Below are 15,334 nucleotides of genomic sequence, written 5' to 3'. Positions count from 1 at the left end.
GGGGGGGGCGCTCTGGTTCTGCTGCTGCTCTGCTTTTCTCGGTTGCCAGGGGCAGTCTAGCGGGAGGGGGCCGGAGCCCCCCCTGCGCCCCCTCCCTCCCTGGAACAATCTCCCCAGAGAGCCCCCAGAGACCCCCCCCGGGGCCTGGGAGAGAGAGGGTCCCCACCCTGCGCCCCCCCCACGGCCTGACAGCTGGCAGAGCCCCGAAGGGCCCCCTCCCCAAGCATTGGCTGGGGCTGTGGACTGACCGTGTCCGGCGGGGGTCCTGCTGGGGCTCTGCGCCGCCCCGCTCCTCCCTGGGCAGCATGGCTGGCCGGCCTTCTCTGGCGGAGGCAGGAGGAGGATCCGCACCCAGCCCCCGGAGCAGCGGGGCCAGGCGGGCAGAGGCAGGGAGGGAGGCCCCTGGGGGCCAGCGGGGCTCCTCCCCTTTCCCCGGGGGAGGGAGGGAGGGTGTGTGTGTGTGTGTGTGCGCCTATCTCGAGGCCCCACCCGCCGCCCACAGCTGCCAACAGCTGATGAATTATTCACCGGCGCAGGAGAGGAGGAGGAGGAGGAGGAGGAGGAGGAGGAGGCTGGTGGCAACACGCGACACACAACACGACACCCCCCCAAAAAAAAAACCCCCACCCACAACCCCCCACGTATTCCTGGGGCGCCAGAGCTCTCTGGAAGAGAAGGCTCGCGGAACTACAAATCCCATCGATCCTTCTTTCGACTGTGCTCCAGAGAAAGGGAGGCCCTGGTCCCACCCGCAGGGGCCCCCAGTAGAACCCGCATTGAACCAACCAAGAGCCCCCAATTGGAGACACCCACCCACCCACCCACCCACACTGCAGGCCCCCTTCTCCCCACAGAAAGCAAGGCCAGGGCCGCAGCCCCTCCAGTGGCAGGGCTCCCACAGGGCAGCCCTTGGCCCTCGGAGACCCCCAGGTGGGGTGGGGGGCCCGGGGGGGGTCAGTAGGTCTGCCTTAAGAGCACTTGGCGGGGGGGGGGGGTTCAGGGGGGATTGGGGGCAATACTTGCCTCTCTCTCAGCCTGTGGCTACAAATTCCAGAGCCCCCCCCCCCCCCGGTTAGGGTCAAATGTCAAAGGAGCCTCTCTGTCGCCCCCCTGGTGCCCTTGACCCCCAACTCCTACCCAAACCTGAAGCCCCCCCCCCCCTTCTTTAACATCCTTGTTTGAGGGGAGAAGATGGCAGGCTATTCCCCCCTCCCCTGCTGGGCAACCTTTAGGAATGCCCAGCCCAAGTTGGTTGGGGGGCTCCTTCTCTCCCCATTGTCAATCCCCTTGGTTGCCCCACCTGCCCCCTTTTCTTTGGATACCTCATGGCTGCTCCTAGACACTCCACTGACCTCTTCCATCAGTGGGTCCCAACCTTTCCTAGTATGCCCCTCAAAGACAGGGGCCTACACTCCACAGCCCCTGCCTCTGGGCACAGGTTGGCTTTGGGGTCCAAACCTAGGGGCACCATCTGAACCCAAACGCCATGGGGGTCCAGGAAGGGCCCCATTGACCACAGGGCCTTGTTGGGGGCTTTTCCAGGGGGTCCCGGCATCCTGCCCCCCAAGCCTTCCGAGCAACCCTTCCCCAGACCCTGGGAAAGGGCAAGAGGCAGCTCCCCCCCCCCCACACACACACACAGACCAGGCGTCCTCCTTTCCCAGGACCTGCCCTACATTCCAACCCTGTGTCCAGGAGCAATTCCAAAATGTCCTCCTTTGGGAGCATGACAATGAAGCAGGCATTTACATTGGTATGAGTGCTTTTAGCTTTTATTTGCTAGTGTCCTACATTTTCCTTCAATGTCCTACATTTTTGCAGTGCTTTGCCCTCCTTTGCAGTTATTAGGGCATCTGGTCACCCTGCCCTCGTTGTTGTTGTTGTTGTTGTTGTTGTTGTGCGACTTCAAGTCATTTCCAATTTATAGCAACCCTAAGTGTTTCAAAATACTTTTCAAATTTGCCAGACAAACCTGATCTCTTTCTTTGATAAAATGACCATTTTGGTAGATGAAGGGAATGCTGTGGATGTAGTAGATCTGGATTTCAGTAAGGCCTTTGACATAGTTTCCCATGACATTCTTGCAAGCAAACTAGTGGAATATGGGCTAGACAACATAAGTGTTACATGGATTTGTCATTGGTTGACCCAAAGGGTGCTCAACAATGGCTCCTTTTCCTCCTGGAGGGAAGTGACCAGTGGGGTCCCACAGGGCTCTGTCTTGGGCCCAGGGCTATTCCACATCTTTATCAATGACCTGGATGACAGAATTGGGAGCACACTTATCAAATTTGCAGATGACACTAAATTAGGGGGAATAGCTAATACCCAAGAGGACAGGATCAAGATCCAAAATGATCTGAATAGACTAGAAAGCTGGGCCAAAGCTAACAAAATGAAATTCAACACAGAGAAATGTAAGGTACTGCACTTAGGGCGGAAAAATAAAATGCACAGATATAGGATTATGGGAGACACCTGGCTGAATGAAACTACGTGTGAAAGGGATCTGGGAGTTCAAGTAGACCACAAGTTGAACATGAGTCAACAGTGCAATGCGGCAGCTAAAAAGGCCAATGCAATTTTAGGCTGCATCAATAAAAGTGTAGTGTCTAGATCAAGAGAAGTCATAGTGCCACTGTATTCTGCTCTGGTCAGGCCCCACCTGGAATATTGTGTCCAGTTCTGGGCACCACAATTCAAAAAGGACATTGAGAAACTGGAGCCATGTGTCCAAAGGAGGGCGACTAAAATGGTCTGGAAACCATGAAGCCCTAGGAGGAAGGACTTAAGGAGCTGGGGATGTTTAGCCTGGAGAAGAGAAGGTTAAGAGGTGATATGATGAGAGCCCAGTTTAAATACTTGAAGGGATGCCATACTGAGGAGGGAGCTGACTTGTTTTCTGCTGCTCCAGAGACTAGGACCCAATGGAGCAATGGATGCAAGCTCCAGGAAAAGAGATTCCACTTAAACATTAGGAGGAACTTCCTGAGAGTAAGGGCTGTTCGACAGTGGAACACACTCCTTCCTCGGAGATTATAGTGGAGTCTCCTTCCTTGGAGGCTGTCTTTAAGCAGAGGCTGGATGCCCATCTGTCAATGGGGATGCTTTGATTGAGAGTTCCTGCATGGCAGAATGGGGTTGGACTGGATCAGGGCCCCTGGGGTCTCTTCCAACTCTATTATTTGGTGATTCTATGAAAAGGGGTGCACCATGGCCTTCCGCTCAGGCTGAGAGAGTGTGACTTGCCCACGGCCACTCAGTGGGTTTGCATGACCGAGCGGAGATTCGAACCTTGGCCTCCAGAATCCTAGTCCTCCAACAGAATGGACAGCCAGTACAAGACACTGGCTCTCAGGCCCTTCTGTACAAGACTCCAGCTGCCCAGGCAGTGGCCCCTGTAGGGGGGGTTGTGTTGTTTAACACACACACACACACCCAAACATACATCCTGTTCCTGGGCCTCAGTCCATCTGCCTTGGTCCAGGCCTTGGAGGTAGAGAGGAACTGCTGGACCTCTGACCCTTTCCCTCCACCCCTCCCTTCTTCTCCTTTTGTGTCGTGTCTTTTTAGATTGAAGCCAGAGGGCAGGGAACCCTCTAACTAAAAAGATTGTATGTACAGCGCTGTGTAAATTTACAGCGCTTCATAAATAAAGGTTAATAATAATAATAATAATAATAATAATAATAATAATAATGAATGTGGCACCCTGGCAGTGGCATCACCAGAGTTGGCATCCCCCGGAGCGGCCACTAATTGTATGACCACCACTACCCCCCACCCCCAAACTGACTTCTTCCTATCCCACCCCAGACAGCATCCTTAGCCATGGGGGGGGGGGGAGGGGGTTGTACTAATGGTACCCATGAATCACAGTTCCCATATACTATCACCGAACGTAATGCTAATAGTCGTGACATAAAACAAGTAGCCAAGTTAAAACTATAACTTTAAATTACTGTACGGAACGCGTACAGTCTAAATGTCTGCATCTATATATAGGTTCATGTGGTTAAAGTGAAAATTTGGTCATGTTTCTTTTAAAATTTAAATACAATGTAGAAAGAGAAACTACCGAAATTAACGAAAAACAAGAGACCGAGGAGCAAGAGAAGAGACGCCCCACTAAGCAATAAGAAGGAACCCCAGATCTAGAGAGAGGAGCCAGTGTTTAGGAAGCGTACATCTGGAAGTCAGAAGGAGAGAGCTACTGCCTGTAAAGAAAGGAAAAATGCATCTATTGAAGTAAAGAGGTTGAATAAACAGAATACAATTATTAAAAGAATTTCAATATACATTCTTCAAATTTTTAAAATGTGATTTTTTAAAAGAAGGGGGGCCCTTTCCTTTCTCCTCCCCAACTCAGCCGTCTCTCCAGCATTTTAAGGGGACGCAGGTGAATGCCGCAGCCGACGTTTGGGGAGCAATGGGGTGGCCCCATTTCGGCTGTCACCTGGTGCGCTCCACACACCCCACCCCACCCTCATGACACCACTGACCCCAGGCCCAACATTTAGGACCCAGGCACTGGGAAGAGAGTGCGCATCTGCCCCTGGCTAGGGCTGCATCCTTGCTGAAGGGATAGTTATGGGGCAGAGGGTAAGGTGAGGGCCTTGCCCCCCAAACTCTGCCTACCCAGTGAGTTCTTTCCTTCAGCCCCCAAATTTCTAGTGTTTCAGAGACTGGATATTCCTCTGTTGTTTGCTGCGTTTGCCTTCCTTTGGTCCCTCTGTCTGTCCCCTTTTCTTTGGGTGCCAAAAGGCTATTCCTAACTGACCTCTTAAATCAGTGGGCCCCAAGCTTTTCTATGCCCCACACCCCCCGGGAAACGTTAATGTTTGCACCCCCTCCAAAGGAATATCACATTCCAAGATGAAGAAACCTAATTTTTGAACCTCAAACTGGACCACGTTCAATGCTGCAGGAGAAAAACATGGGACTTTAAAATAGCTTTTAGCTCAGCGCATAAAATGCAAATCTAAATTGAGCAATTAGATTTCCTAATTTATTAAGGGGAAAGAACTGAATGGTGGTGACTCATGACTTATTACTAAAGGACACAAGCACTCTTGGTTGCACCCCCTGAAATGCCATCTTGCACCCCTCAAGTGTGGGGGCACCATGGGTTGGGAACCCCTACTTTAACTGATTGCAATGACACAAATTTGGGGGCTGAAGGGGGTAAGAATGATTTTTATTTGGGGAACAAGCTCCTAATCCCCCCCCACCGCAATGCTGTTCCTGCTTGAAATGGACTGCCTTGGAGGGTGGTGGGCTCTCCATCTTTGGGGGGCTTCAGATAGAGGCCAGATGGGTTTCTTTTTCAGAGTGACCTTCGCTGTGGGCTCCTGCCTGTCGGGGGTTTGGACTACATGAGGCCCTTCCAAATCTATATGCTTTTAGGAACTAGGGTCCCTGTTCCCTTTTGGGAAGCCGTCCATTAAGCAGGACGCACCCCTCCTTGCTAGTGGCAAGATCCCACCCACCAACTAGAATCGATCTCCCCTCCCCAAAAGATGAGTCATCCCTGCAGAGGGGCCCTTCTAGTTGGGGAGTGGGATCTTGCCACTAGCAGGGGTCCAGCTTGCAAGGATGCCTGGCTCCTTCCATCCCAGGACCCTTTTGGCAGGGGCGGGGGTGTCTCTCTGGCCCCCCTTCTTGGAGCCATCTCTTGGCCCTCTTCCTTGGAAGCTATGTGCTCCCCCCCACAGTAAAAGACCAGTCCCCCAGTGAAAGTCTCCCTCTGGGCGGTTGCGCTTGGAGGAAATTCTGCACTTCCAGAGACCCCCAAAATGCCTCTTTTTCCCCCCAAGGCACATTTTCCAGATGAGGGGGGCATTGTGGACACCCGAAGAGTTAGCCCTTCCTGTGCTGCAGCTGCATTTAGGGGGGGTTAACCGGACAAGGAGGTGCCAATCTGGCTTTCAGCCAGGCCCTGGTAGGGTTGGGCAGTTCCCACTGCCAGCCCTGGTATGAGATGGGGGGATTGGGGTTGGGGGTCTTTCTCTCCCCTTTTTCCCCCAAGGCACATGTTCCAGATGGGGGCCCACTGTGGACACCCCAAGTTTTAAGCTTTCTTGTGCTGCAGCTGCCACATGCTTGCCTTCCTCCTACTCTCAAAGACAGAGGAGTCCTCCCTTAGAAAGCAATGGCAACCCTCCTCAGAGAAGCCCTTCCCAACCCATTGTTACCTACAGGCCTCTTGGAGCAGCAGCAGCAGCACAGGTGGGCTCTGGTTCCTGGGCAAAAGCGTGCAAAGAGGGGCAGCATCCGAGCCCCCCAGGAGGAATCCCACCGGCCCCCAAAGGGAGCCTCTGCAGCAGCCGAGGTCTGGCCAAGCCAAGGGAGAGAGACCTGGCTCAAATGGCAGAGGTCAGGCCTCTGGGAAACATAGTAGGGTGGGGGCCACATGGGGGCCGGGAAGTGGACAATTGGGTTTACAGGCATGGGGTGTGTAGTGTAGATCTGGCACAGAGAACAAGGCCCCACTGTTAAGAACCAACTCCCATCCGCAGCCGTGGGGCAGCCGTCCTGCTGGGTTGTGCCCAGGCTGGCACTCTGCCCCTCATATATGGGGAGGGGCAGCAGGTTGGGAAGGGCTGGGCAGAGCAGCATCCCCTTTGAATCCCCTCTTAAGGATTGTCTCTTTTGTTGGTTTGTGGCCTTGCGTTCCCTTTTGGGGACAGCCAGTGTGGCTTCATCAGTGGAATGTTCTGGAGATCAGGGTTCGAATTCTGGCTGGGCCATGTAAACCCAGTGGGTGACCTCAGGCAAGTCATTCTCTCTCAGCCTCAGGAAAAGGCAATGGCAAACCTGCTCTGGACAAATCTTGCCAAGAAAACCCTGTGATAGGGTTGGCATAAGTGGGAAACGACGGCACACAACAACAACAACAACAACAAAGCACTAGAGGGTGCAGGCTTTCAAAATGACCCAGAGTCTCTCAGCCCCCTCTCAATGACTTCCAAAGTGAGGCATGAATGCTCACAAAAAGCCCCACTCCACAAAAAGTGCCCCTTGGGTCTAAAGCCCCCCTCATTACCTTCCACTCCATTGCCCCCCCCCACCTGCCCCACAGTTTCCTTCCCTTCCTAGGACACTTTCCCTAAAACCTTGTAATAATAACCCCCTTGTTCTCCCACTGCCGCCCCCCCCCCCAATTTCCCAGGTTTGGGTGGCCACCTGCCCAGAATCAGGAGCTATGTCCACTGCAGCTCCTCGGTGTGTGTGTACATGTGATGCCAACTGTCCACCCCCACCCCAAAAACGGGAGGATAGATGTATGGCAATCTGAGATATGCTGATGACAGAGAACCTCACAGTCCTGGAACAACTACTAATGAAGATCAAAGAAGAAAGAGCCTGGAAGGCCATCTGTCAATGGGGATGCTTTGATTGAAAGTTCCTGCATGGCAGAATAGGGTTGGTCTGGATGGCCCTTGTCGCCTCTTCCAACTCTAGAATTCTATGATTTGATGGTTCTATGAAAGTGCAAAGGTAGGTTTACTGTTGAACATAAAGAAAGCCAAAATAATGACCACCCAGTCAAAGAGTTCTCATACCTGGGATCAAACATGGATAGAAATAGGGACTGCAGCCAGGAAATGGAAGAAGATTAAGAATGGGAAGGACTGCTATGAAAGACCTCGAGAAGATCCTAAAATGCAAAGACATACAACTGAGCATGAAAGTTAGAATCAAAAAAGCCATCATGTTCCCTATTCCCATGGATGGATGTGAGGGCTGAACAGTTAAGAAAGAAGCTAGGAGGAAAATCCATTCATGCAAGATGTGGGGCTGGAGGATCCCATGGTGCTGAGGATCCCATGGAGAGCAGCCAAAAGGACCAACAAAAGGGTCCTGGAGCAGATCAAGCCGGAAACCTCTGTGGAAGAAGCCAAGATGACCAGACTCAGACTGTCATAGAAGGCAGGAATCCTTGGGAAAGACAATAATGCTAGGGAAGATGGAGGGAAGTCAAAAGAGAGGAAGGCCCCAGGCCAGACAGATGGACTTGACCAAAGAGACCACGACGAGGAGTTGCAGGAGCTGGGAAGAGCAGCAGAGGACAGAGGGGCCTGGAGACGTCTCATCCATAGGGTGGCCATGGGCCGAGACAACAACCAAGATGTATCGGCTCACCCACTCTGGGATCCTCCTTAAATCTGACTTGGGGGCTTCTTTCTCTCCACTTCCGCATCCACAGCCCCTTAGTGCAAGAAGATTAGGATCCCTGAGTCCCACCACCCTACTCACACTCCATTTCAGGCTCCAGTTCATTTCAAGAGAACGATGGAGTTTTCTGGGGGCTGGAGCTTGGGGTCCCTTCCAACTCTGTAATTCTCGGCACGCATGGCTACCAAAGGGCCAAAGAAAGGGACTTCTCTTTCACCCTTGAAATGGTCCCATCCTCATCATAATAGCAGAACAAGTAAGAGTGACATTGCAGAAGGCGCACAGCCATCCCTCATTCAGTCACTACTGTAACACAACTGTTGCACTATGGTTCTTTGGGGAAAAGGAATTAATTACACAGTCAATTATTTATTTATTTTGGTCCTGCCTGGTACAATGGTCTGCGCTTTGGACTAGGACCCCAGGAGACCAGGGTTTCAATCCCGGCTCGGCCATGTTGACCCACTGGACAAGTCACACTCTCTCAGCCTCAGTGGATGGCAATGGCAAACCTCCTCTGAAGAAACGTGCCAAGAAAACGCCGTGATACGTTTGCCTTAGGGGTGCCATAAGCTGGAAATGACTTGAAGGCACACAACAACAACAGCTATTCCTTTGCAATGAGTTACTGCCAAGCTATGACTTCCACAGAAGCACATTGTTGGACTTTGGGCTCTCTCAATCTCTCTCTTACACAAACACAGAAACACATATACCAGTGGTGGCAAACCTATGGCACGTGTGCCAGAGGTGGCATTCAGAGCCCTCTCTATGGGCACATGTACCGTCACCCCAACATAGAGTTTGCCAGAGTTTGTTATTGGAAAGTCAGAGGGACATGGCACTTCGCGATAGAAAAGAGGAATTTCAGCACAGAATAAGCAAAGAGATAGTAGAGGAATACCTTGTTAATCTAAATGAATTTAAGTCTCCAGGACCAGATGAACTACATCCAGGGGTACTAAAAGAACTGGCAAATGTAATATCGGAGCCATTGGCAATAATAGTCTTTGAGGACTCCTGGAGAACAGGAGAAGTCCCAGCCGAATGGAGGAGGGCAAACGTTGTCCCCATCTTCAAAAAGGGGAAGAAAGAGGATCCCAACAATGATCCTCCAGTTAGTCTGACCTCAATCCCAGGAAAGATTCTGGAGCAGATCATTAAACAGAGTCTGTGAACATCTAGAAGGCAATGCCATCATCACAAAAAGTCAACATGGGTTTCAGAGAAAGAAGTCATGCTAGACAAATCTGATCTTTCTTTGATAAAATGACCATCTTGTTAGATGAAGGGAATGCTGTGGATATAGTATATCTTGATTTCAGTAAGGCCTTTGACAAGGTTTCCCACGACATTCTTGCAAACAAGCTTGTCAAATGTGGGCTAGACAAAGGAACTGTTACATGGATCTGTAATTGGTTGACCGGCCGAACCCAAAGGCTGCTCAACAATGACACCTTTTCATCCTGGAGAGAAGTGACCAGAGGGGTGTCCAGTGGGGCTGTGTCCTGGGCCCAGTGCTATTCAACATCTTTATCAATGACTTGGAGAAAAAAATTGGGGGAATACTTATCAAATTTGCAGATGACACCAAATTAGGGGGAATAGCTAATACTCCAGAGGACAGGATCAAGATTCAAAATGATCTGAATAGACTAGAAAGCTGGGCCAAAGCTAACAAAATGAAATTCAACACGGAGAAATGTAAGGTATTGCACTTAGGGCAGAAAAATGAAATGCACAGATATAGGATGGGAGACACCTGGCTGAACGAAACTACGTGTGAAAGGGATCTAGGAGTCCAAGTAGACCACAAGTTGAACATGAGTGAACAGTGTGATGCGGCAGCTAAAAAGGCCAATGCTATTTTAGGCTGCATCAATAGAAGTATAGTGTCTAGATCAAGAGAAGTAATAGTGCCACTGTATTCTGCTCTGGTCAGGCCCCATCTAGAATACTGTGTCCAGTTCTGGGCACCACAATTCAAAAAGGACATTGAGAAAATGGAGCCATGTGTCCAAAGGAGGGCGACTAAAATGGTGAAAGGTCTGGAAACCATGAAGCCCTATGAGGAGAGATTTAGGGATCTGGGGATGTTTAGCCTGGAGAAGAGACGGTTAAGAGGTGATGTGACAGCCCTGTTTAAATATTTGAAGGGGTGTCATATTGAGGAGGGAGCAAGCTTGTTTTCTGCTGCTCCAGAGACTAGAACGCGGAGCAATGGATGCAAGCTGCAGGAAAAGAGATTCCAGCTCAACATTCGGAGGAACTTCCTGAGAGTAAGGACTGTTTGACAGTGGAATATTCTTCCTCGGAGTGTAGTGGAGTCTCCTTCTTTGGAGGTCTTCAAGCAGAGGCTGGATGGCCATCTGTCAATAGGGATGCTTTGATTGGGATTTCCTGCATGACAGAATGGGGTTGGATTGGATGGCCCTTGCGGTCTCTTCCAACTCTATGCTTCTATGATTCTATGATTCTAATAAATAAGTGGGTTTGGGGTTGCAGTTTGGGCACTCGGTCTCTAAAAGGTTTGCCATCACTGATATATACATACTAGGACTCTTATTCCATTACAATATTCACCTAGCTACAGGTCACTCGTCTGTTATTCCGTGACAATATTCACCTATCTATAGGTCACTCCACTGTTATTCCGTGACAATATTCACCTATCTATAGGTCACTCCACTGTTATTCCGTGACAATATTCACCTATCTATAGGTCACTCCACTGTTATTCCGTGACAATATTCACCTATCTATAGGTCACTCCACTGTTATTCCGTGACAATATTCACCTATCTATAGGTCACTCCACTGTTATTCCGTGACAATATTCACCTATCTATAGGTCACTCCACTGTTATTCCGTGACAATATTCACCTATCTATAGGTCACTCCACTGTTATTCCGTGACAATATTCACCTATCTATAGGTCACTCCACTGTTATTCCGTGACAATATTCACCTAGCTACAGGTCACTCGTCTGTTATTCCGTGACAATATTCACCTATCTATAGGTCACTCCACTGTTATTCCGTGACAATATTCACCTATCTATAGGTCACTCCACTGTTATTCCGTGACAATATTCACCTATCTATAGGTCACTCCACTGTTATTCCGTGACAATATTCACCTATCTATAGGTCACTCCACTGTTATTCCGTGACAATATTCACCTATCTATAGGTCACTCCACTGTTATTCCGTGACAATATTCACCTATCTATAGGTCACTCCACTGTTATTCCGTGACAATATTCACCTATCTATAGGTCACTCCACTGTTATTCCGTGACAATATTCACCTATCTATAGGTCACTCCACTGTTATTCCGTGACAATATTCACCTAGGTACAGGTCACTCGTCTGTTATTCCGTGACAATATTCACCTATCTATAGGTCACTCCACTGTTATTCCGTGACAATATTCACCTATCTATAGGTCACTCCACTGTTATTCCGTGACAATATTCACCTATCTATAGGTCACTCCACTGTTATTCCGTGACAATATTCACCTATCTATAGGTCACTCCACTGTTATTCCGTGACAATATTCACCTATCTATAGGTCACTCCACTGTTATTCCGTGACAATATTCACCTATCTATAGGTCACTCCACTGTTATTCCGTGACAATATTCACCTATCTATAGGTCACTCCACTGTTATTCCGTGACAATATTCACCTATCTATAGGTCACTCCACTGTTATTCCGTGACAATATTCACCTAGCTACAGGTCACTCGTCTGTTATTCCGTGACAATATTCACCTAGCTACAGGTCACTCCACTGTTATTCCGTGTCAATATTCACCTATCTATAGGTCACTCCATTGTTATTCCGTTACAGTATTCATCTGTCTCTCTCTCCCTATATATACACACACACATATCCAGCCCAAGCTTTTAAAGCAATTCATTGGTAAAACCCACTATAAATTTGGGGACATAAAGTGAAGCAGAGCTCCCCCTCCCCAGGCATTCAAGGTCTCCCCCAGGAGAGGAGAAGATGGTAGTGGGATGGCATGGGGGGAATTCTACCATTATTATGCAACTGCCTTGCTCTCTCTCACACACACACAAAAACACACACAGCAAGGGCACACAGAAAGGGAATGACCCCTGAAGAGGAATGGGAGGTGGCCCTTGGCCATGCAGAACAGGTCACATCCCAGGAATCCCCAGAGGATGCCAAAATCTCAAAGAACCAGCCAGGAAGGGCAGGTGCCACTGCCAGCCACCTATCTTTGCTTCTTGGCAAGAGAAGGGGGCCAGCAGCGCCTCTAAAGCCCCTCTACAGAGCCAAGAAGGGGTTCTGGGTCTCCCAATCCCACCCCCATTGGTGGGCATCCCTGCCATGCCTCTCCCACCTTACCCAGGGGCAAGTGTGCCACTGCCGAGCCTATTACCTGCCACTTGGTTGCCACTGCCGCTGTGGGGGGCACAGAGCCTGGGGCTGAGGGAGCAGCTGGGTCCTTCCGGCCGGTTGGGGGCTTGGCTTTGGAGCCCCCTCCGCTCTTCTTCCGTCGTTTCTGGAGAAGAAGGAAGGCCATGGGGTGGGAAGGTGGCATGAGACATAAGGAGGCAAATGGCAACGGATGCTTTGATTGTGAGTTCCTGCATGGCAGAACGGGGTTGGACTCGATGGCCCTTGTGGCCTCTTGCAACTCTAGGATTCTATGATTGGGAAGAGCCCTGCTTCTAGCCCAGCCCAGCCCAGTCCCCGGGGGCAGTTTTGGGCTCCATGGGGCTCCATGGAACCACAGGGCACAGGACAGTGGGCTCCTTCCAACCCTTTGGGGAGGAAGCAGTGGCACAGAGAGGGACATGGATGCTGGGCAGGTGGGCAAAAGGGAGCCACTTGGTTCAAGGGGGCAGCTGGGGCTGGAGACAGAGAGGAAACAGAAGGGCCCCTTCCCATACAGTGGTAATGGGGGGCACTAGTTCAGAGGCAGCCTTGGGTGGGCTGCAGGACAGACCAACTGACAGAAGCCCAGCCCTTTGATCACACTCTAACTTCCATAGCAATGTCTTGGTGGAAAGCATGGGATTTGTAGTTTGGGGAGCCGCCTGGATGAGGATTCTAAGGACACCTCCCTAAACTCCATCAGGCCTGGATTGGACTAAGAAGCAGAGCCCTCCTTCCAGCCCATTTGACCATTTGGTGCCACCCGGCCATGGAGGGAGAGATCAGGCCCAGCTCCACCAGGCCTGGCCCAAACAAAGAAGGAGAGCCCTCCTGGCTCCAGTCCTCAGAGGGAGAGAAGAATCCCCTTCTTCCCCACCACCATCCCCGCCTCCTTTGGTGTTGTGTCTTTTTAGATGGTACGCCTGACGGCAGGGAACCCTCTAATTAATCATCATCATCATCATAATAAGCCGTTCTGAGAGCCTTTAGGGCTGAAGGGTGGGGTATAAATACCGTAAAATAATAACAATAACAATAATAATGATAATCTGCCAGTCCCAGGACTTCATGGCACCTGGAGTGGGATCATGGCACTATAGCTGTGTGGCACAAATGGGTCCATAGGGACCGACTGACCGACTGCTTACCTCGGAGGAGGCCTGGGACTTGGTTGCTCTGAGTTGCTGGTCTGGAAGAAGAAAGAGAAAGAGAAGGCTGGAGGATGCTGCCAGAAATACCCCCAAACCCACTGGGAATACAAGGGTCTTTCCCATTTGGGGCCAACTGAGCTTCCTGTGGGAAGGAGTTCCACAGCCCCTGAAGGTCCTATGTCAGAGGGCTTCCTGACTTTGGCCACAAGAAAGCCTTCATGCCCAAGATGAAGCAAGCAAAACGCAGGCAGGTTCACCCAGGGAGTTGCAGTTGTCTAGCAGCCAAGATGTCTGTTGTGATGCCTCCAAATGGAGTTTCTGGAGAGGGGTGTCGTCACAAGGGGAGTGTGGCAGTGAGGGTCAAATTGGGTCTCACCTGAGGCAGGAGATACCTGGCACGCTGGTCTGGTGGCAAAGGGCTGCCTTCTGGGCCTGATGGCTCTGCTGGCCAGGCAGGAAAGTGTCCCCTTCCTTTGGCCAGGACAAGGAAGAGATAGAGGGACGGGCATGCGACCCCCAAAGACCACCCTTCTCCTTTCCTCTCCCCTTCCCCATTCCCACAATTACTGCTTCAGTTGCCTGTATCCCTATACCCCCCCCCACTTTTTTTCAGGGTGTCCAGATGACATAACAGGGAAGGAGGACAATGCACTGCAAAATGTAGGGCATTCAAGAAAACTGTAGGCTGTTACCAAATAAATGCTAAAGCACTCATAGAAATGTAAACTCATGCTTCTTAGCAATGCTTAAAATGGAGGACCTTTGGGAATTCCTCCTGGACAGAAGGCTGGAATGTAGGCTACATCCTGGAAAAGGAGGACACGTGGTCACCCTGCCCTCTTTCTTTGTGGAAAAGACCAGTGGCTACTCCAAGTCCCAGTTGGGTGGGCTTAAGTCCTCGCAAAGAAGTGGCCCATTCAAAGGCCATCGTCCAGCAGGGACCCAGAGAGGACCATGGGATGGAGGAGGACGAAAGAGAAGCTGTGACCCCAAGAGAAAGCGATGCGCTCTTCTGCCTCCCTGGGCATCGTCAGTAGAATCTCTTTATGCTGGGCACCAGAATGAACTCTCCAAACCAGTAGGCATCTGGGAGGGCAAGGGCTTTTGCCACAGGGAAGTGGGGCATGATGAAGGGGGACAAGCATGGCTCTCCCCCAGCGCAGCCCCCTGCCCTCTGGCTCATGGTCAGCCCACCCAGCCCCCCAAAGGCCAAAGCAGAGGCAAGGAAGGGGTCAAGCGAGCAAAAGGTCTGTCCCCCCACCCACTAGGGGGCATGGCAGGTCCCCTCTCCTCTCTCTGCCCTGAAGGCTCCCTGCTGTCCCTTTGCCCAGTTGCAGGGTCTGCCACATGTTTGCCCCTTGCATGGGGCAGGTTGGCGTGAATGTGGGGTTGGCAGGGCCTGGCACCTACCTGCCCAGAGAGAGGGTGGGGGGCGTCCCCTGAGGGAGCAGAGGAGGAAGAGGGCCCAGACCCCAAGGGAGCCCAGTACCAGGGCAGCCACCCAGGCAATGCGGAGCCAGGCCGAGTCGCTCAGTGCCCAGGGGCTCAGGAAGGCCATGCTGGGCCAGCCGGGCTTTGCCA

General features: G+C 51.2%; 1 protein-coding gene across 5 annotated transcripts in view; it reads right to left on the bottom strand.

The window, feature by feature from the left end:
* The window catches only part of PLEC (plectin), a 127,105-nt gene extending 111,771 nt beyond the window's left edge, over positions 1 to 15,334 (bottom strand). For 2 of the 5 annotated variants that reach the window (XM_089518235.1, XM_089518234.1), the window contains exons 1-3: positions 15,164 to 15,334; positions 13,751 to 13,791; positions 12,604 to 12,726 (exon numbers count right to left, since the gene is read on the bottom strand). In XM_089518235.1, coding sequence (XP_089374361.1) covers positions 12,604 to 12,726; positions 13,751 to 13,791; positions 15,164 to 15,311 — 312 coding nt within the window. In that variant the 5' untranslated portion in view covers positions 15,312 to 15,334. Of the gene's footprint in view, positions 1 to 248; positions 321 to 12,603; positions 12,727 to 13,750; positions 13,792 to 15,163 lie in introns of those variants that run through there. The other 3 variants (XM_089518233.1, XM_089518236.1, XM_089518237.1) reach the window with 3 other exon arrangements.

Source organism: Sceloporus occidentalis, unplaced genomic scaffold (genome assembly GCF_023333645.1).
Source record: "Sceloporus occidentalis isolate IW3139 unplaced genomic scaffold, rSceOcc1.0.p SCAF_3, whole genome shotgun sequence".
NCBI lineage: Eukaryota > Metazoa > Chordata > Lepidosauria > Squamata > Phrynosomatidae > Sceloporus > Sceloporus occidentalis.
The sequence above is the reverse complement of the archived record's forward strand: the minus strand, read 5'-3'. Positions and strand labels throughout refer to the sequence as shown.